Source organism: Cynoglossus semilaevis, chromosome 1 (assembly GCF_000523025.1).
Source record: "Cynoglossus semilaevis isolate Cse_v1.0 chromosome 1, Cse_v1.0, whole genome shotgun sequence".
In the NCBI taxonomy this organism is placed as follows: Eukaryota; Metazoa; Chordata; class Actinopteri; order Pleuronectiformes; family Cynoglossidae; genus Cynoglossus; species Cynoglossus semilaevis.
This window is the reverse complement of record NC_024307.1, coordinates 26,229,378-26,252,043: the sequence shown is the minus strand read 5'-3', so window position 1 is coordinate 26,252,043 and position 22,666 is coordinate 26,229,378. Positions and strand designations below refer to the sequence as shown.

The 22,666-nt window shown below is 40.8% G+C and overlaps 2 protein-coding genes across 8 annotated transcripts in view; both read left to right on the top strand.

Annotated features, from left to right (window-relative positions):
- Positions 1-3,236, top strand: part of supt7l (SPT7 like, STAGA complex subunit gamma) — a 4,390-nt gene extending 1,154 nt beyond the window's left edge. For both annotated transcript variants that reach the window (XM_008322347.3, XM_008322354.3), the window contains exons 2-5: positions 284-735; positions 1,192-1,516; positions 2,341-2,578; positions 2,837-3,236. In XM_008322347.3, coding sequence (XP_008320569.1) covers positions 284-735; positions 1,192-1,516; positions 2,341-2,578; positions 2,837-3,126 — 1,305 coding nt within the window. In that variant the 3' untranslated portion in view covers positions 3,127-3,236. The remainder of the gene's footprint in view (positions 1-283; positions 736-1,191; positions 1,517-2,340; positions 2,579-2,836) is intronic.
- A 15,111-nt stretch (positions 3,237-18,347) lies between these two features.
- Positions 18,348-20,476, top strand: LOC103387928 (uncharacterized). 6 transcript variants are annotated; one of them, XR_003050288.1, is made up of 8 exons: positions 18,348-18,776; positions 19,139-19,203; positions 19,290-19,490; positions 19,560-19,621; positions 19,702-19,752; positions 19,836-19,901; positions 19,998-20,143; positions 20,239-20,476. XR_003050288.1 is itself a non-coding variant. In XM_017032491.2 (8 exons), exons 1-8 carry the CDS (start codon positions 18,616-18,618, stop codon positions 20,254-20,256), a joined length of 744 nt encoding a protein of 247 aa, XP_016887980.1. In that variant the 5' UTR covers positions 18,348-18,615; the 3' UTR covers positions 20,257-20,473. The 6 variants fall into 6 exon arrangements, 4 of the variants coding, with proteins under 4 accessions (XP_016887980.1, XP_024913264.1, XP_016887978.1 ...); XM_017032491.2 differs by having other exon boundaries at positions 20,027-20,143; positions 20,236-20,473; XR_003050285.1 differs by having other exon boundaries at positions 18,349-18,776; positions 20,236-20,474.
- Positions 20,477-22,666: the final 2,190 nt, after the last annotated feature.

The following is a 22,666-nucleotide window of genomic DNA, read 5'->3' as shown; positions in this document are numbered from 1 at the left end:
ATGCCGCTCAAAAGCTCCACTCGTTCCCTTTACACCCCTTTCGTTGGATTTTCGGGAAATTAACAACAACAAGAAAGGCCCTGTTTTTTTTACTTGTAAAGTATAATGTACACCAACCCCCCAATTCCTCTGTTACTCTCTTAACAATTAGCTCGTTCCCCCAGTAACGGCCATTAAATTCACGATGATTGCAGAAATAATCGTTGGTTGTTGAGCGTCAGACAGTATTTGTGCATCGCCACGATTTTATTTATTTGGTCTTCATTGTATTTTTTTATTACAGTTACTCATTATGATGCGTTACTGGGGAGAGATTCCCGGACCTGCAGGGGCGCCTCCTATCCGCAGTTCCTTTGACCTGCTTCAGCGTGAGTTTCGTTCTGTGGAGATACAGGACCCTCCTCTGCATCAGCCCTCAGCCCAGCGCCCACGTCCTACAACAATGCTGGACATCCCATCAGAGCCATGTAGCCTCACCATCCACACAGTGCAACTTTGTCAGCATGCGCGGCGAATGCGTAGCCTCTTGGCAGCAGCTCAAGCCCAGGGTCAGGGTCAGGGTCAAAGCTCAACATCTACAGAAGGTGGTACCAGGACAGAGGAGGCTGATACCAGCCTCCCTCTACGCCCTCCGACGCTACCCATCATGCCAGATGACCTGCTCCCTGTGGACAGCAAGGCTCCAAAACAACCCTTCCAACTCCATCACAGTGACCCAGAAAGTGACTTTTATAAGTAAGTGGTTTTTTTTTTTAAATAAATGCAATATAAATTGTTATTCTGTACAATGGTTGAAAACGAGGCAAGCATACACATACACAGTCTTTTTTAAATAAAATTGCAGCTTAACCTTTATATAAAATATAATATCCAAGTGTATAATATAATAGCTCACAAGTTTATTACAGTATTCTAGAAAGTTTGAACCTTTAATATACAGTAGATCTGATAACATCCTTGCTGTGAAACATGTCCTGAAATCCACCCAGAGATTCTCAATAGGAGATCAGAAGATATATATATATATATATACATATATATATATATATATATGTATGCATACATTCATTCCTGTTTCATGGATAGATTAAATGTAAAGAAAAACTAAATTTGCTGGACCATTTATGGAATTAAAATGAAAAAAAAAATAAAGGCTTGCCTTCCTTCACCTTCCTTCTTCTTTTCTCTAAGGGGTAAAGGTGAGCCTGTGACAGAGCTGAGTTGGACTTCCTGTAGGCAGCTCCTTTACCAGTCAGTGGCCACTGTCCTGGCCCACGCTGGCTTTGAGTTTGCTCAGGAGAGTGTTCTAGAGACTCTTACTGACCTGGTCCACGAGCACTACCAGCGCATCGCTCGCCTTCTGCGCGTGGCTGTGGACCGTGAGGCTTTGCTCGGGGCAAGTCCCTTCCCAGATGTTGTTGAACAAGTGTTCCATGAAGTTGGTATTGGCAGCGTGCTGGCCCTGCAGCGCTTTTGGCAAGTGAGGATCAAAGATTATCACAGTTATATGCTGCAGGTGAGTATGCGTACTAGGACTAGATGTTTCTGTCCCTGATCATCGATACCCATGACTTACCTCAATACCAGTTTTCCGGTAATCAGCACACGAGTGAGGATGATTATTGGGTCATAAGTGCTCTTTGATTTTACTTCAGTGTATCTGGATATGAACTCTTCAATTTAAGGTAGAACCTGCACAAGACGTTATCACCACCACATACACGTATAGCTTTTCTTCCCCAGCAGGGGGCTCTATACCTTGACATACACACAATCCCAGCCATACCAGCAGTGGCAAAGTAATTGACTTGCCAATTTCCTTGGGTTTCTGCCAACAATGTACAATCATAACATAATTACCTATAAATAACATCAAGTTCATGTTTTGACAAGTCCTCCTGACTTACATTAAAAGATCTTTTTTATTATTTCTACAGCTTTTCTCAAGTGGTTTCTTTCATTGATTCAGTGTTGATATGATTACAGTGGGAAGTCGTTTAATAAAAACATTCTTTTTATTTATTTTTTGTAGCAATGATTGACTGTGGTGTTATCATTTAGTGATATCATTTGTATATACTGGTTAATAAATTACAAATGTCATTTGAATTATTTAATTAGATCAAACAGCCAGGATTTTACAGATGGTCATTTGATATTTGGACTAAATACTTGGCTAATTAATATGTATTTATTTTTACCTCTTCATTAGGTACTTGGAGTAAAATACTTCAATGATCTGTCTTGTACCACTCCTTGATTGTTAAGTAGAATATATATTTAACAATAATTTAAATGAATAAGCCTGCAGTCTACAGAGTAAGTGTTCCTTTCTCTCAGGTCAGCAGGGACCTGTCAGATGAGTATGAACAACTTGTGAACCCGGATAAAGGTCTGGAAGATTCCAAGCCTGTGAGGATTAAGGAGGAGCCCATAAGTGACATCTCCTTTCCTGTCAGCGAAGAGCCTGAAGCTGACCTGGCCCCTGGAGACCAGGCTCTGCCTATCGGGGTTCTTGGGAGCCACGGAGAAAGACTGACTTCAGGTCTGGATAGTGAACATTCTCCACAAACTTCAGGTAAGATTTGTATTTTTCAAAATAATAAAACTGGTACCTTAAACCACCCTATAAAATGTAGTTAGTTGTTTCAACTTCAAATTTTAACCAAAAGGGCTGCTTTAAGCTGCTTTGAGTTGGTTCAAATGTTTTTCACAGAAATTTAAAAGATCATATTTCCCCCATGTCTGGATATCTTCTAAATCCATTTTCCAATATTTTTTTATGTCAACTACTTAATTTGCTCATCATGAACAAAGTCCTCTCCTGTTCAATAAGGTGGTGGTGCCGGGGGAAGCCACTCCCCTCTTTGGCCACAGGTCAAAATGGAACCTCAGGAGGTGGAGGAGGGCCAGGGCTCAGGACACCATCACCACAATGTCCTGGGTGGGGATGTGTTTGAGGAAGGGGGACCCATGTCCACTATGAGCGAATCTGGAGTCGCAATGGCCCCTTCACCTGGAGGAGCAGCATCAGACGGCAGCTACGCCTCACATTCACCCGACTCCTTGATGGGCTCTTCACCTGTCTTCAATCAGAGGCCAAAGAAACGTGCAAGGAAGATGTGATAGATCTTTTTGGTCTTTTCGTGTTTGTTTATTATTATTAAAATGAAAATCTTGTAAAAACAATTTCTATAATATTTAGGTTATAAAAGTATTTACAGCAAACCTTAAAAGTATTGTTCATTTTTCGTATAGAGTAGAATTTGAATTGTGGAAGTACAACACAATTGTACACACACACACACACACACACACACACACAACATATATATGTATATATACTATGGCATTTCATGGTTGTGTCGCCATCTAACTGAAATGTATTAAGAAAGTCTTGTTCCATCATTGCGACGAGGCGGTAAAACTCGCCAACTAGTTTCCGTGCAACTACTTGGCGAGTTTGAACTTAACAGATGAATACACAACACATATATACATGCATATATACATACAAGTATATGTGTGTATATATGCATATTTATATGTGTAGTGTGAGGAAATAAATGAAAGGAAAATGCCCAGTCATTGAAATGTCAGTGTTAGAATACTGTTTAAGCCTACTGTCTAACTCTGGGCGTTAGTTACCAATGCACAACGAATAAATGATCTGATTATACACAAACACACTTTCCCCACCTGCTAACCTGAAGCGACTACATCTGCGTCTCCCTTCAGTTTCAGTAATGTTGCGAAACTGTAAATGCCTCACTGGAGGCAGCTGGATTTTGTTTGTCAACATGGCGCCGCCGCCTCATTTCAACCTTAATGGCAGAGGGATTACACCATTCAGAAATGTGCATTGTGAATTTTCAGGTGTGAATGTTTGCCCTTTCATACTCTGTGTGACACAGACATGGAGGTAATTTTCTCTGCATGAATGGAGCTGGTGGCTCAGGTGTTGAAATCCAGGTTCAGGGCACACAGAGGGACCGCATCAACATTTTGCATCAATTTAACAGTCTGTGAAGAGCCAGGCTTTAGCTCACATTTGTTCATCACAAATGTGAGCTAAATATGTGTGTGAGCTATATATGTTTGTCAGTAAATTGATTTAAAGTCATGACTGGGAAGGGCAGTTTTTTAAGGTAAATGATTAATTATTGAGGTGTTGACAGAACTCACTGCTTAGTGCTTTCTTGCTCCCTCCTCCAAATACTTACGAAGTAGTAAAACACCTTTCTTATATTTTTGCTGCTGAATTGGATCAATACGTTTGTCTACCGAGGCCAAGATTCTTTTCAGAACTGAGTTAAAAAGTCATATTTCAAGATGTTTGTGGCAGGGGTCTGAATGGTGAGCCAAGGGGCGGGTTCTCCGAAGGTTTTTATTGCAATGATATATTAATGCAGTGGAGGCAAAAACAACAATGGGTCCAATGCTTTACACATCACTGTTGGAGCCAGTTGTACCGTATCCCAGAGACGAGAATATTGTTGCTATTGTTGTCATTTAAGCCGTCCTGTACATCAGCAGTCATATTTCAGTGGCCTGTTTTTACAACATATATTTTACAGATCTGGACGTAATGGATGCATGATGGAAATATAGGTGATAAAGGAAGCAGCTCAGAAATTATGCTGAGCTTCATGCTACCAATGATGATGGATGTCATCATTCTGTACAACTAGCCCCTCCTACTGGTAGCACAAAACGCACGAGACAATAAATGATGTCGCTTTATATTCAAAGCACAACAAAAAATTCACACATTTTTAGAAAGAGGTTTTGTTAAGCCAGGTTTCCACTAAGGTTGCAAGATGAGAAGCCTCCTCAGAGAGCACCTCCTGTCCTAGCACCTCCCTGTACTTCCCTTCTCCTTCTGCACCCCCGCCCTAGTTAAGAACCTCCGCTTCCCTAACTAGTGCTCTCCTTTCAAGAGTTCCTCTATGCAGCTTGATAATCCTCCTCTTGTAAGTCGCTTTGGATAAAAGCGTCCGCTAAATGCATTCATTTGTAAATGCAATAATGATGTTAAGATATTGTAACAAAGGAAACATTGGGATTACTATGTTTTAACTGCTTCTTGGACAGAAAACGGCGATGTATCGAAAACATTGGATTTAATTATACCGTCATGAATAAATATATTTTTGTTCCTTTATGTCAGATCCCTAAGCTACCAATAGGGGGCAGTGTGGAACCACCCCAAACCTGCAGGGCTGTGGCCGCAATTCAATACATATTAGCATTCTCTGGGAGAAGCACAGAGACCCAGACCCAAGACGCTGTGTCCTGCAGAGTATTACTGTCGATGTGCTGCTGAATGAAATAATTATCTCAATGTATAGCAATAATTGTCCAGCTGCTGCTGTCACATTCCATGTCCCTCACTGCCTAGATTGGCGTGTATATGGGAATGTTCTCTTTTGTATTTGGGTAATAATGAGTGAACACAGTGAGTTGGATTATAGTCCTCGTTAGTGTTACAGCTCCGCCCAGCTGAAGGCAGCTTTTTGATCCCACTGTGTGTTATTCCACCTTAAAATCAGAACGGTCTAATTGCTTGTCAGTCATGTTCACATCTGGCACAGCAGAGTCACCAATTAGACTATTGTGTCTGCTCACCGCTGCCAGCGCACGTACAGAAATAGAAACACCATTTTCTCATTCCACTGCACCACCATTGATACGGTGGTAGGTAATGTATTCACATCAGGCGCTGAGAGCACTTTAGATGATGGTGCTGATACGAGGAAGACTTCACCCCCGACTCCTACTCTAACGTCTACTCTACCACATTAGCTCTATCTGTTCATTATGGAAGCTTGAATGTGAACATGGACATGACTTTTCTCTGCACACGGGGAACAGAGCTGGACGCCTACAGTGTGTTCTCCAATCACAAAGAAAAGAAAAGAAAGAAAGAAAAAAAGTCTTTTAATTACTTGACTTCAATTTTATTGACTTCACTTTCTGGACTATTTCTTCTGGATACGCCTATTTAGGGCTTTTTCTTTGAAAATACTGTATTACTGTAACATTTAGTAGTCAAGTACTGCAAACCCCAGAAAAACACTGAGATAAGGGCTTCAGGAATCGTATGTCCTGGAAAACTTTTCAATGCCATGAAGGCGTTAGCTAACATTAGCTGTTCTTCTGGTAGTTCTTCTCTACCCCAAAGCATCCCTGGGCACTACTCTAAACTCTCTGCAGTACTCCTCCTATCTTAGTTTCCACCATTTAATCTTCACCTCACTTTTTCTTCACCTTCACTATCTCTGTCTCCCTGGTTTCCACCTCTCCCTTAAACACAACCGTCCTGTGCTGCTTTGCTGCACTTTCCCGTGGCACCGCTTTAAAGTCTTAGACCTCGAACTTCCTGTACATGCTGTAATCCCCGTGTCCCCGTGTTCCCCCTACCTTTATATGTGTATCAAATATTCCTCAATAAAACCTCTATCTATCTATCTATCTGTCTATCTATCTATCTGTCTATCTATCTATCCATCCATCCATCCATCCATCCATCCATCCATCCATCCATCCATCCATCCATCCATCCATCCATCCATCCATCCATCCATCCATCCATCCATCCATCCATCCATCCATCCATCCATCCATCCATCCATCCATCCATCCATCCATCCATCCATCCATCCATCCATCCATCCATCCATCCATCCATCCATCCATCCACTCATCTATCTAACTCACATACACATTTTGGCAGTTCAGAAAACATCTATCTGATCATCTTCAGTTCTTAAAATCAGGCAGCTTCTCAATTATAATTCCTCTTGGAACTTTTGACTTCTTCTCATATACGTATGTATATACATATATATACATATAAATAAATCCTACCTCTCACCTGCCCATGGTCTTGTGGGATGAGGATGGGGACAGATTTCGTTGTGTTTATGCACAATGAGAACAAAGGTGATTCTTCTACTCTGGTACCAGTTCTTTCCGTTCCTTGGAGATGTCCTTCCAGTGCTAATTTGATGAATTGCATGAATAAGTAGATTCCTCCGTTCACTGTTTGCTGCTCTGCTGTCTGTTAATGATGTTTTGGGCTGTGAGATCAACGATGTACTGTACTGCCAGTGCAGCACTGCCTTCTGATACACTGGTGTAGGAAGCTCTGTGGTGTGTTCCTCCTGTAATTATGGAGCGATTAGCATTGAGAACCATATTCCCCGTCTTTACACATACAACAGTCAGAAGTATTTCTTAATCAGTCAGTGCCAAGGTTGATTATCATTGCTGTATCACAACAAACTGCCTTTCAGGATTCCATCTGTTGGGTTACGACATTTATATCCACAGTGTACTTGATTCTACATTCCCAGGAGTGTGTTTTCGTGAATGACCAGCTAAATTACTCCATGACCAAAATCCAATCTCAGCTTTAGTCGACACATGTAAATGACATAGACACTTTGTCCTGTGATTTAAGCAGGTAGGGTAATTAGGCATGGCACGATCCAATTTTGTGTTTGATACCAATATCGATACTGCACCTCAGAGTATCCAACCTGATATCACTCTGACACCTGCTTCTCTCCTCCAGCATGCTGCGAGCCGCTGTTGTTGAAGCGATAGTGTCCCTGTTTACAGCACGTGACGCAAAGTTAAATTGAGAATCGGGTTTCAGTACTGGATCAGACGGGCAATAGTTGTTTTGTTTTTGTTGTTTTTTTTTTGATATCAACGTTTTTTTTTATATCAACTCCTGAAATTTTGATCAATGTCAGATCGATACGGATCCCGATAATCGGATCGAGCCATCCTTAATTTCAATCCCCTGCAATGGCATAATCAATGACGACCTGACTACACAAGTCATACCGCTAAGGAAATTGTAAAAACTGCTGCAATACCTCATATGTCCATGAGGAAGAGCAGTGATTAAGTTCTGCTTTCTGTACTCCTCGGTCTACACTGAGTACAATATCCTAAATGAACAATAAAACGTGTTTGTTTGCATTAATGTACACAGTGTGTACTGTCTATAATAACAATAATATCTGTGACCACAGCTGTCCACACACTGGTGTACTTCTTGGCCTATAACACGCTAGCTGGGGACACAGAGAAGAACTTTTAAATTGTGTGTACCCTTTGAGAAAAGATGGATGAAGAGCTGAGCGGTTTGACAGTGTTGAATTTAAATGTAAAGATTGATAAGTGTGGGTGATAAACAGGTTTTTAGAACACTGTCGTGCAGATATTCCCAACTCATTAACCATCAACTACTGTGTGACTTTAGGATTTTGCTCAGAAGCACATGAAGGATGTCTGGTTTCCTCACATCTTATTTTACTGACAACTTATTCTCCTTCCTGTTCAGCCAAAGGCAACTCGGAATTACCTTTGTGGAAATGTGCCACTGCTGGGCCATGAATTAGCATTTCAAGACAAGCATTTCTGCTCTGTGTTCATATTGTGTGGCTGTGATGGAGGAGTTGCGAAATAAACAAGCGCCTTATTTCAATTGTTGTTACCGCATAAGAACCCAGGCCTGTCTCCTGGAGCAGGATTCAGACTGAACAGAGCACACAGAGCACATTTCTGACATTTTTCCAGCACCACCACTGGTCAAAGATCTCTGGTCTTTTATAGGTACTGTGTGTGTGTCGCATTGGGGAAACATGACAAATTTGTTTTCTGTTGTGGTGAGAAAGACATTCTTGAACATTTCTTCATTTTCATTTTTAAATTTTTTTTCAGCTGTTTTTCCAAAGTTAGATAATTGACTTTTATTGTTTCCTGGTTTAACACAAAGGAGACTCTCTGAGGCGATGGGAAGGTCCAGAGAGACTGATAGTAGAATAAAAGAAAAATCCTCGAGTTGAATGGTTCGTGGACCTGGTCCATTCAGTCCCACAGCTGCTCTCTGAGAATAACTGTCATTGTTCGTACCTGCAGTCACAGGCTGCTGGTAATTACTCCCTCCGTATATAAATCAATCTCTCCTTCTGTTCCGTCCTGTTTAACTCTGTCAGACGGCTGTAGCGACTGCGTGGCTACTCCACCAGCGTGGAAGAGACGAAGACCCTGCACTTCCTCTCTGGGTACTCTCTTCGTAATTGTACTGCTGTACTTTGTATTTCATGCATCTTGCATATGTGATGCTGAATACAGCGTGTACTTTGCACAGTTTTAAGTATCAAATGATGAACAATGTATTTTTAAAAACATAAATACTTCATTTTAACTGCAGCTTGTGCTGCGTGAGACTTTATTATTATTATTATTATTATTATATTCAATATTTGTCAACAACAGTAAAACACAGCTGGTACTAATTTGTGTGGACATTCTTAAATTTCCTCAATGTGTGATCATCTATCTATCATACAGATAGATCATTACAGTTCAATCTGATCTAAACCAGTGCTTTTCAAATGACCAGGTTAAAGTCAACCATCCATATTGAAAACAATAAATAAATAATTACTCATATTAGCTGCACACACTCTATATATATATATATTTTTTTTTTTTTAATTTGTCAAGATGTAACCACTGATCCAATCTATACTCTGGAGCAGAGTACCTTGTAATACATATATTTCATATGTGTAAAATGAGGGATGAATATAACTTTCCTACATACGAGACAGCAGAACCTGTCGATTGGACGTTTTTCCCATGTGTTCTTATATGAGACCAGAGACTGTGTACTTTCTATTTTTTTTCTGACTAATACGCCATTTCCCACTCCTCCCAGACGTGGGCTACTGTACGTCCAACAGTTTGTATTGATTTTTATAGACTGCAGCTCTGAGTGAGCGAATCGACTGTCTGTTCTCAGGTTTACACAGCGTGCTCTCTGGATGTACAGTACAGTGTGTTGTCAGAGACCGTTGAGAGAAAGACCCCACTGTTTACTGATCAGTGAACGAGGTTCAACATCCGTAAACATTTTGGCTTACGGTGTTTTCGTTTTCAAATATTTTTTTTCAGGCTTTCTTTAATACATTTTTTAAATAAAAAGCAATAAATAATGCATACTGCATATGCAAATACACCCGCATATCTGTAGTACACTCATGTAGAACATGGTAATATATTTTTGGTTTTTGTGAATGTTAAATCTAAAAGTGTGAAATTGCATTCTCAGTGCTATAAGACAGAGATTTATGAGGAAACTATTCATATGCTGCTTGTCTTTGGTCGTGTACTGTCTGAAAATAGACCAACGGAGCTGATGCTGTACCTTCGGCTATGAGGCTTCAGGGGTCCTTCCCAAATTGCTCTTGCAACAGGAAGAACAGGATAAACAACGTCAGACAGCACAGACAGAAGAGGAATGAACTGTTACTATGGCAACGCCTTACACTATTTCCTCCACTAGAATCACGATACCCCATTCCAGAGGCAGGCAATGCAGGGAGACACTGATCTCACAGGAAAGTGACGGACAGAAGAGACGCTGGTGTCAGGATCTGATGGTGTTCACACTGTACTCTGTGTCCTTTCAGCATCAAATGCAAGTAGTATCGCCACCAGGGCACACTCCATGAATTTATAAGCAGCGATGAAGAAACACACGCTGTGGGTGATATACTGTATCTCTGTCCGTCACTGTGATGGACAGAGATATATCACAGAGAAAAACACAGATCTATGACTTTGTTGTGTTTGGAAGAAATCTTTACTTTGATTACATTTAATACGATCAACTTTTAGTGATCCGTACTTCAATACCTTTGTTCTCATTCTCTGCTTTCACAAAACTACCCATCAAATCTGTTGGCGTGTAAGAACTCACAGAGCTTTATAAGTCAGTAAATATACAACATGCTGTTTGCTAGCTGTAGTTCCTGTGTTCAGGAGTTGATGCATGTTGACCCATGTAACACATGATGCAATACCCAATAGAACCTGATCCACCCCCCCACAATTGTGGCCCATGAGTCAACAAGTTTGCCCACGCCTGCACTCGTCTGATAAAGAGACCGACCAGGTTCCTTTACTAAGTGTTGTTAGATAAGGTGACACCTTGTGTGCAGTCTAATTGTTGTAATGTACATTTAAACAAATGTTTATGTTAACATCCCCACAGATTCATCTCTATCCAAAATCACAGATTTAAATTTAAAATTCAGGTACACTTATTTCAGTGTAAAGGCCACTAAAATAAAATGGATTTGCTCAAGAATAAAAACTAAATAATGTTTTGTCCTTCCTCTTTGGATGGTTTTCAAAGAAAAACAAATCTGCTGATAAACTGTCGCCTGTCATTTCTTGTTCCACCCATGGCCTATTAAAAAAAAGAAAAAAACTCGTCAAATTAAAACTGTTAAGAAAAGCAGTGATGAAATCACAGTGGTAATTAATCAGGCTTTATTTTGATAAACCAATATTTATTTTTAGCAAAAAAAAAAAAACATAATTTTTCTAAAGACAAATATCATCAGTTATATGTACGTGTTTCACAAATGTTTTTATTTAAATTATGGTATTATCAATATGGAATATTGAAACTTGAGAAATAATTCAAATGTATAACTCAGTATTTAGCTTCAGAGAGTTGGTGGATCTGAGTCATTACTGTTCATCGTGACAGTGGCCTGTAAAGCCTTTGTCCTCAACAATAACACTCTACAGTCACACTCTACGTGGTAACCATGTCAGTCAGAGGTCAGCCGTCGACTGACGCAAGCTGGGCGTCGAACCAGCACACGCTGGGTGTTGAAATGGTTTGAAGCTCCTGCAGTGTGCAGTAAAGAAATACTGTAGATGTATTTGTTCCTGTACTTCAGTAACATATACTGGTATCTGTACTTCTGTACTACTGAGAAACTGAACCTCCAATGTGTTGCTCTGTAAAGAGCAGGATGTAGATTAATAGCAGGCATGGGCAAACTACGGCCCGGGGGCCAGATGCAGCCCATTTGGCTTTTTAATCCGGCCCACCAAACTTTTTCAAATGATGTTATTAATTTCTATTTCCATTATATTTCTGCCTTTCATCTGCAACGCCCACATTTCCTCAGTAGATGGCATAGACATTTTAGTATTTTAGCTTTTACTGACTGACTTTTACATGTCATTTGTTTTAGTTCATACGAACGCTCCATTTATCTGCTCCTGACCCGGCCCCCCCGGTCAACTTTTAGGACCCATTGTGGGACCCGCGAGTCAAAAGGTTTGCCCACGCCTGATTTATAGCATCAGTTCAGCAGCGTTTTCACTTGGGGCTGATTTCAAGAGTCTCTAAGGAGCACCTGCTCTGATGCCGTCCCTTCAAGCTGCAGCTGTGGCGACACACCTGTGATCTATGCTTGTGCACGAGCAGCCTGACACACAATACCATAAGAGTGTCTGAGGTGGGCAGGACAATGACATCGACCAGCACCGTAAGGCTAACACTCACAGATATCAAATCTTGGTTTAGTGTTTCAAATAATCATTTCAGCAGCAGCCTCTGCCTCCAGGCTTCCATTTACAGAATTGCACTGTGAAATTTTATTCTGGAAAACATCCCTTTTTATTCCAGCTTTAATAGTAACTAAACTTTTTCATGGCTTCTCTGAAGTCTGTCTGTACACAAAATACCAGTTTGAAAGTAGCTCCAGTATTAAAGGGAGAGCAAAAAGCAAAGTAATTCTACTAAAAGTATATAAGAGTCAGAGTTTCAGAGTCGTGTTCTTAGTTCTTTGAAATGTCTCGGCAAAACAAAATGGCCTTAAGAAATAATTTATGGAAACTTAATTTAATTCCTGTCACGCCCTCCCCTCCCCACCCCCCTTGGGGACAGAAATGTCTTCACCCTCCCCCCGACCCACACCGAATTGAAATACTATTGAGAACCTGAATTAACCTGAATGTATACTTTTTTCTGTACAAACCACTGTATGATTTGCTGCCACCTAGTGACTGGAGGCTTGTTATCATTCAAGCTTTACAGCAGTGGTACACTTACGTCTAGCGTACCATAACCCCCCGGCAAGTAGTGAATTTTGTTTCGACTGATATGTTATTAAAGATACATATTATAGTTGTCTAAGGGCCAGTATTTGTCATGGTTTTATTGGCTTAAAAAACACACAGTGTTAAATGTATCAGTATTGGTATTGAAAAAAATTCCATCCATCCCTGAACCTTCCTGTGGGTGGTGAGTCCACTGGAAGATTGAAAAAAAATTGCCCCCAAAGTTTTTATCAGTATCATATGAAATAAAAAATTCTGATGTGCATCACTGCTGTGTTTGTCATTAGAGAAGGGTCTAATTCTTCTGGAATGATCCTTCATTTGCTGGATGTCAGCTACAATTACAGTTTGTTGCATCCACCTATTAAAAATACCACTCTGTCATCTGACTGCAGACACACACACACACACCACCTTACTTCCTTCCTTTTCTCTCCGATGACACGTTGCTTACATCATAGGATGCAGTAAAGCCAAATGTTCCAAAACACATCTGAAGCTCACCTTTGTAAGCCTTCATAAGGAGGTGACTGAAGTATTCATGTGTGTGTGTTACACCAGGTACCAGATGGTCTGGGTTATTCATCATCTACTATTTCTTTGTTTTATGGATCGTTTTGTATTATTATTGTAATTGTGGTGAAGTTTGTGCATTTTCGCGTGTGTGTGCTGCTCAGGTGGCTGGGCTGTGAGTCATAGCTGCTGTGACTCCAGCTGCATTCACACACCAGTGATAATGTACCCTTCAATCCTTGTACACCAGGTCTTTCCACTGACACAGCAGTGGGTTGTGGTCTCAGCTGGACACACTTGGGTGATTCCAGGCCTTCCAGTGGTTGTGACCAGCTGAGGTTGTGAGGAGGGGGACGAGGGAGGGGTTTCATGTAGGGTTGAAAAAGCAGGTGTGATGTTCGTATCACGCAAAGTTGGAATGCATTATTTAACGTGTTTAATGTGGTGAACCCCGTGCATGTGGACAGTTCACACAACATCAAGACATACGTTTAAAACATCTTCACTAAAGCGGGGAAAACAAACAGAAATAATAATAAAAATAATGTCATTAATATTCAAAATTGTTATGACAATAAGTCAGCGTGCGTTGATATTCTTGGTATTGTTTTGTTAATTAAGGAAGTCAGAGATAGGATTGAATCAATAAAATAAAGTTTTAGGAAATTCTCAAGGAAGGGCGTCCCAAGTCCACTCAAGTCACAGGATACGTCAAATCAAGTCCAAGATTCTTTATGGGTATAAATACACGGGTCCTCGACTTACATCAGAGTTCTGTTCCTATGGTACGACATAACTCACATACTGTCTCACTAGTACTTATGTCACTCACCTACATTAACCCAGTGGTGATAGCATTATGTAGGACATAAAAACTTTAGAAAAGTCATAATTTCCAAAAAACCAACACATGAAAGAAACTAAAAAAAAGCTAATGCAGCATTCGTCAGTTGTACGGCAAATAGAACCAACACATGAAAGAAACTAAAAAAAGCTAATGCTAATTATAAAATTATGAAAGCAGGAAGGTTACATTTCCAGCAAATATGCAGGAGCTAATTTAATGATGATGTCAAGTAGTTATAATACAATGGTAGTGTTTGTTTTAAAAGTTTAAAAATGCCTTTGTTTATCCTTTCTTTCTTATACCTTTCTCCTCTAAATCCAACAGTTTGGGACAGATGGTCATCCACTAGCTTCTGTTGCCCTGATACCTCTTTATATCCACATTGTTAAAAACAATCCAGATGTGTTGAATAGTACAACACAATAATTCACTTACGTAATTTGACCTTCATCAGAAATAACAGCTTTAATAAGCGTATTGAACCTTTAGCAGGCAGAAGCTGCTCCTCTGTGAGAGAACAGAGTAAAAGGCTGTTCTTCTCTCAGGTTGTAACGCGGTGTAAATGCATTTTCAACGGGTTTCATGCGTGTTTAAGGCTTTTTTTAGATGACATGATATGGCCCATAAAGTGATTTAACAAAAATATTGACATTTATCTCTTTCTCCCCTTCTATTATTAAAAGTCCTCCTCCAGTTTCCCAGCTCCGTGTGGTAAGAAAAAGTAAAGTAGAATCACAGATTTCATGGGGAAACCTTTTATCTCTCCCACGTCTTCTTCACTGTACAGTATATCAAAAGAACCCAAGTATGTGAGTATATCTCACCCCTTCCTCGGATTCTATGGAAATGAATAAACAGGAGGTCGTTCATACAGAGGAGGTGTAGCGCCTCAGGTACAGAAGATATGACGGTGTCGAGTGAGTCAGGGCAGCAACAGCAACAGCAACAGCTGTGGTTCGGAAATGATACAATTGTTTATGTTTTCCAATAATGTGCATTCATTAAAGAAAGGCAAAACCTGGGATAATACACAAGAGCCAATTATGCTTTATCATGACGCTGCCGTACTCTGGCTGCCTCAACCCACAGGCCTTCTGTATTTACAATCTTCAGTTGAGCTTCATCCGTTTTAGACCAAATGAAGATAGAAACTGTATCATAGTCTTGTGCTCTTTTTTAATTACCAATCAGAAAGGTCTTAGTCTTATTTACAGAGGTCGCACGTACAGTAGATTTAGAATGAATGAATTGAGCTGTTTAATGAAAACACAATTCTGCTCCAACGAAGAATGAAAAACTAAAAAGCACTTTTTTTAAAAAACTTTTTTAATTAACACATTTAATTACTAGAATAGTCAAACTGTTTGCACAATAGCATGGAGAAAGATCAAAAAGATTAAATGAACAGCTGCTTATTGTTAGTAGAACTCACTTTCACTTCACTCGCTGGGGAGATAGCATCCTTTGAGTGGAGGACTGGGCTGGATATATGTTTCAGAAACTAACATGAATGGACTAACATGAAAGAGTAACAAAATGTTTTTGTCAACATTCCTTCACAAAAGTCGATGTAAGATATAGACATGGCTCCATACATCTTCATGATACTGATACTGCGAAGTATCTGCCAATACCGCTATTGTTGTTTTTTCATGTTCAATCCTGAAATTTTGACCAATTTTGGATCGTTACTGACCTGGAGCCTGAGTATCGGATTGAGTCATCCATATTAAGATATCACAGTGTCGACAGGTGCTTACTGACAGCCTCAAAAAATACCGCAGTGTAGTCAAAGATGGGCTGCAGTTTGAGGCCATTTTTCAACTTGACCACAGGCTTTGCAATTTCTAGTTTTGGCCTTTATGTGGTGAGTTGATAGACAATTCAGCGATCAGAGACAGAGATCGAGAAAGCTCTCTCCTGCTGTTTTTATTTGGGTGGTTCAGATGTGGGGATGCTCTGGTAAAGCCCTCCTAAACAGTAAGGGGAGTCTGGACATCTCTGCCTTGGGTTATTTATGAGCCCAGTCACCTTCGTCCAGGACTTTCCACTTTGAACAAAGGGTTCCAAGTCAGGTGAGGGCATCATGTTTTGTCCATCCTCTATCATTTATACAGAAACAGACATGAACTTCTTTGTTCTTCCCCAAAGGTGCAACTGCGAGGCCTGGGTGAGCCCACTAAGTCAGGTTTCAGTGGAGCACAGGACGTTGTTTTGCCGAAGTCTGGTTCTTTTTCGTTGCAGCACATCTATTTTGATTGTGAGAGAGTATATTTTTGTCAAATAAATAGGTCATAGCTCGTCGCTAAATCCCTGCTGCTGCTGCTGCTGCTGCCATTTGTCCCGTCTGTGTGTCTTCCACATAGAGGGTCACTGCTCCACCAACGAAAAGTTCATTAAATTGTTCCGGGTTGATGGAAACAGGTGAAAAGTACAAGCGTCGGGCAGTCCTAGAAGAAATGACAATATGAGTGCTGACAATTAACAGTACAGAAAAACCCACACACCAATGTAGAGCCTTTAAAATGCCAATGCTTTTTAAAACAAAAAAAACATATACCTCACCACAAACAGAGCAATGTTGAATATGCAGCGAGGACCAAACAACCACTGTACAAGAGTATTCAACAACATAGAAGAGCCAGCTCCTCAGGGCAGGACTCAGCTCTTCATCTTCATCTGGAGGACAAAGGACACACCTTTGTGGATGAGGATGTACATGTCCTCACCAGAGAAGACAGATGGTTTGAGAGAGGGGTGAAGGAAGACATCTACGTTAATCTGGAGAAACCGTCTCTCAACACAACCTGAACCCCCTCCCTGAAAACAAGACCACATTTGGGCTAGCCCGGCTAGCCGCTGCTACAAACATTTCACATTAACATACATTTTTGTCAGTTAAGCAATACTTTCAACCGCTCAATAATTCTCTTAAACACAAAGAACAACAAAAAGACAAGCAAACAAGTCAAATTTGAACTGAATAAAGAAACCTTACCTTAAATAAAATACAAAAAGCTATGCTTTTCTGTCACCCAACTGTAATAAGGTAAAGAAATAGCATAGGCCCCCTGCTGGATCCTCTGAGGCATTACTAATCAAATGATGAACAAATAAACGATCAATAGTTCCACAAGACCTCACGTTTTGAGGTTATCAAACTTCAGCTTTTCCTGTTTTCCTGCTCCTCCTGTAATGTTCTCCAGTTTTGTAACTGTCAAGTACGGTGAGAACATCTAAAGGAACCGGATGTTTCCTCTGAACCTGCTCTGTGGTGGACGTACAGTAATTGAGCAACTGTGCCCATATTTATCTCCACTTCCACTCAGTGTGTCTGGAGTGTTTGATTTACTTTGTCAACTCTTCTTTCAGTTTAGTATCAGGTTGTGCTTTCTTGTTCTCTGGAGATATTTTCTTTAATCTGTGAAGAGGCACCTTTTTATGTTTACAGAACATCCTCTATTATTTGGACTATTGTCCTCTGGAAGATAAAAAGACAGATGCAGGAACTGTTATCGTCCTACGAGGGTGTTGGTTGTGAATCATTTTGAGCATCAAGTTTTATATGCCAACAACCCTTACTTTATCTAGTTCTCAAAAATAAAATAAAAACTTGTGTTTGGCATACATTGAACATCTTCTACCGTAAACTATTGGGGATACCAGAATCTTTTTATTTGATACCAGTGACTTTTTTGCCATTTTCTTCTGTACTGATACTTTGATACACATGACAAATACTGGCCATTTAACAACTTAAATATATAATGTATTTTTCATAACGTTTTGTGACAAATTTCATGACTTTAGTTTTACACAACGTGACCTAAATATTGTAATTACTACCATTAAGGGACAAAGATGTCGAGTAAATTACATGGAGTGGCTGCCCTCTTCTGGTCACTAGTCATGTGACATGTTTTCATTAATTTTTTCCACCTCTGTGACTGCGCTCGTCTCGCTCCCTCCCTCCCTGACTCCCTCCCTCCCTGACTCCCTCCCTGACTCCCTCCCTGACTCTTCGTGAGTGCTGTGCTCTCTATAAGCCCCTCCCCTTCCTCCTCACCGTCGACTCAGAAACGCTACACCGCACACGCAGGCCCGCACCGCGGAGAGGGCTCAGCAAACCCAGGCTTTGTGTTCATGGACTGGCTTAACAAACCCTAAAGCCCGCGTCGCAGTTAAACGGTATGGCGTCGGTGGTTATCAGCGTGCTATGTCACGTCCGGTTCTCAGCTTTGTGCTCTGTGCGCGTTCACACCGAAGGTGTCGTTTAACGTCGTATTGTTCTACGTCCGCGCAAAATGGAGCGATGCCGGGCAATATATTTCACACAAGAGGAGCAGGATATCATAATGCAAAGTTATGAGGAATATAGGAAGACAATCACTGCCAAAAGTAACACTGTCGCCGCCAACAAGGCAAGAGAGGAGTGCTGGCAGAAGATTGCTGATCGTGTAAATGCGTAAGTTAACACCAATTTGAATCAATTAAAGCTCTACTTTGCGCAACTTTTGCACTTGAAACATTGTCTTTTAAACAAAAATACTTAATTAACAACTGTCTTTTTTTTTCATTTCCGAATGATATCTTCATTATTTTTTTATGTATTTTACTGATTTCAATTGTAGAATGTGAGTGAGTGTGAGTTTAAATGTTCAGTGTTTTTATTGTTATTTGTTAATAACAGGTAAAACGTTGACCAGTTAACCAGTTTGTTTGTTTTTTGTTCATGGTAAAATTAAAGTGAACTCGTTAACTTTACTCATTATCTGTGACAAATAAATACTAGGTCAGCCTAATTAATATTTCACTGTGTTTTATTAGCTGTGGAAGCAGCTGTCGGACATGGCAGCAAGTCAGAGCCAAGCACAAAAACATCATCCAAAGTGGTATGTAGTTAAGCTGCCCCATCATTTAGTCACTTTGTGGGTTAATATGCTGTGGCCTTATTTTAAAATATGATCACTGTCTTAAGCCAACAGGAAAAATAAAGAGAAGAGGAAGACTGGAGGGGAGCCAGCTCCTCCAGAATCCACAGTAGGATCCACAGCTCCAGAGGAGCCGTGCCTCTCCAACAATGAGGCTCGATCGAGGGTCGGCCCAATTATAGAGGGGACTGAGGGGGGGCTCGGGATGGACCCTAGTACTGGCACACAAAATAACCTGCTACTTCATGGTATGTAAAGTACTTTTTTAATGTTTTTGTGTGCTTTATCAGCCAGATAAACCCACTGTGTAATTTCAGTTGTGGGAGACACCATGTTGCTGCTGCCGTCAGCACGATTTCCCTGTGACTCCACCCTAAAGGTAACTATCACAGCGATGTGTCGGGTACTCCGCTGTGTTTGCTGTGTTCAGTCCATGTGATCTCTGAAATCATTCTTCAGGCTGAAGTCGATGACCAAGAGGTCTCTGTGTTTTCGGAGAGGCCTGTGAAAGTACGTTTATTTTTACATAATACTTCAACTCATCACAGAAGTACACTTGATGAAGTAACCTTAGTGGTGAATGTCTTTCACAGGAAGAGGACCTACACCACTCCCCTCAGCCCACGGCCTCTTTGTCTGAACTAGGGTATGAAAAAAAGGTAAGTGTTGTAGGAAATGTTTCAGCTAAAAGGAAACATGCAGATTAAAACGAGTCATGTCTGAGATAAAGTAAAAGTGTTGTAAAAACATCCCAGTGTCCTGTCAACCACAGTCATTCATCCAGACTACAGATACACTCGGAGCGGTGTTCAAGAGGAACCTGGAGCTGGACAATGTGAAAAAGGAGCTGGAAATTAAAAAACTGAAACTGGAGATTGAACTCTTACAGTTTAAGAAAAAGGTATTCTGGTAATTGGTAAATTTAAAAATGTTATACTATGTTGTATTGTTGATATTATGTACAAATTCCTTGTTGTGTCTTTTCCTTCCCAGCAGATGCAGACATTGGAATAAAACAATAATATACATTCAGTGAATGTCTCTTTGGTCCTTTATTTGGTCCCTCACACTGATGGCCGGGTGAAATGCTGGGTAGTTATGGCCTGCCAGATGGCTTCATTGGTTGGTTCAGACTTGGGCAAACTGCAGCCTATAGGCCAGATACGGCTCACTGGGCTTTCTGATCCAGCCCGCCAAATACCACTACAAATTATAGTAATCCTTCTGTTTCATGATTTACAAGATATCGACTGTAATTTCTGTTGACACCACTAGATGGCGACTGATTTCAAATGTGCCAAATTATCTATGACAGTTAACATTGTTTTTTTGGTCGTTTTGTGACCAACACGTCACCACACGGCAGTTCAGGAGGGACTTTATATTGAAAAATAAGACAAATCTGAAGTATTTAATGACTAACCAAATGGGGATTGTCACAAATCTGAACCAACAGTTCAAATGACAAAAGGCCATCAGTCAAAGCCATCATTCTACTAGGGAATTTCAACATACGATAAGGCAGGTCTTAGAAATTCACCAAGGGTTTGGACTGTGTTAATTCACTATGATTGCCAGTGCTGCAAGAAGCACTGACTGCAATTTTTTTGAGCCTGAAGCCGATGTCCGGATCAGCAAAAAAGGACCAAAAATGTAATTATGTTGGGCCAAGGCTGAGAATTGGTGGTGATGGCAGGTGTTTTGCAAGTAGGTCCCAGAAATGTGACCGGTTTGCCAAAAGCTGTTTTACATCACCAACTGCAAAATGCGCTTTCTTGGCGAGAGTCTTTCCCAGCTGAGCTAATAAAACACTCTGTTCCCTGTGTCTTATTTTTCTGCATCTAATAACAGAGTGTTATTAAAAAGCAATTTCTTCTTACTCGAAAATCTAAATGACTTCTGTTTTTCTTGAGGTTAACACTCACACAGATTTTCTTGCCAGGGTTCAGCATACAGGAGAGGATTGTACAAAAGGTGAAGTTGCTGGATCATGCATGTAAGAAACGAATGACGGACAGCTGCGGGACCGAGACAAACAAAAGGAAGCACATATGTAATATACTGTACATATACAGGGGGTCCTCCACTTACATCAGAGTGTCTTCGTACGGTGCGATGTAACTCTGTAACTTTCTCTGCTTTGCTCGCTAACTACTTCCTGTGCAGAATTTGTTTAATGCCACACGTCGAGATGATAGAATAAGACTTTCTTAATTAATGTGATGAGGTTCCCGCAGCGAGGTTACCACAGACGCTGTGTGTCAAGGTCGTCGTAAACCGAGGACCCCTTGGAATGTTAGTGATTGTGTAAGGAAGGTCGTCGTAAACCGAGGACCCCTTGTAATGTTAGTGATTGTGTAAGGCCTAAGACGGAAAAGGTTTGCTCTCAAAAGAATTCTTGAACCTTGCACAATTTGGTGACTCACATTGTCGGACATCCTCTGTATTTTGAAGTATATTTGTATTTTAAATATATTCCTGACTGAATATTCATAATAAGTTAAGTTGAATTTTGAGTCATCAGTCATCAGATCAGTCTGCCTTGTTGTGACCTGAAGAATATGTTTCCCAGATGCCACTCCATATGTCATTGACAGTCATTGGCTAATAGTGGCCAGTTTGCAATTAATGTCCATCAAAAAGCCTTTCATAGAGGAAAGAAAAACACAGCTGAGTCAATCTTAGTCTTGACTAGTACTACTACATTGTGCGTCTGTGTCTGTGTGTGTGGCAGGGCTGAGTGTTATGTTAGAGGTAGAAAGTTCAGCATCCTATTGGCCTGGGGGTAGAAGATTCTCCAGCCTCTCGGTTCTGCCCATGGAAGCCATTTGAGAAGTATATTGCCAGGATGATAAATGTCCATCAGGGTCTTTTTGTTTCTAGTGCCACCTGGCGAAGTTCTCCTGCAGGGTGGACGGTGCTGTCCTGGTGTCCTGTGCAGTACAGCTGCTGTACCAGGTGGCGATGCTGCGTCCTCTGCTTCTGAACACCTTTTCAATGATGATGATGGAAGGCAAACTCGCTGTGTCTCCTGTGTCTCCAGGAGTCATACATGCTGCTTTGATGCCACTGTTTGATTCTCTGAGCGCCTCTTGTGGTCCCACAGTACAACCAGTAACCAGGAGTGTGACATTCCTTCCCCTCAGTGGCGTGTATGCCTCACAGGTTCAGATAGCCAAGACTAGCACGTTCACATTGATCATGTTTCTCCTCCTCTTGTGTTTCCACTCAGCAAAGACTCACCGTGGGTAGTCCTGCATTATTGATGCACACATCCACACCTTCATGTTGTGCCTTGATGGCTGGAAACATGGACAGGAGCCCCTTCTGATTGGATAGGTCACACCAGTGAGTTCACATCAGTGTACCACTGCAGCCTGCATTTCTGTTTTCTTAACTTCAGGATACATTCAACTTCTTTCAT

What these genes read in the sequence shown, in the direction of transcription:
- LOC103387928 (XM_008322740.3), top strand. Translation starts at nt 18,616, where the DNA reads ATGGAGCGATGCCGGGCAATATATTTCACACAAGAGGAGCAGGATATC. An exon ending in CAAAAACATCATCCAAAGTG is followed by an intron (nt 19,204 to 19,289) that starts GTATGTAGTTAA and finishes CACTGTCTTAAG; the next exon opens with CCAACAGGAAAAATAAAGAG. An exon ending in AAATAACCTGCTACTTCATG is followed by an intron (nt 19,491 to 19,559) that starts GTATGTAAAGTA and finishes GTGTAATTTCAG; the next exon opens with TTGTGGGAGACACCATGTTG.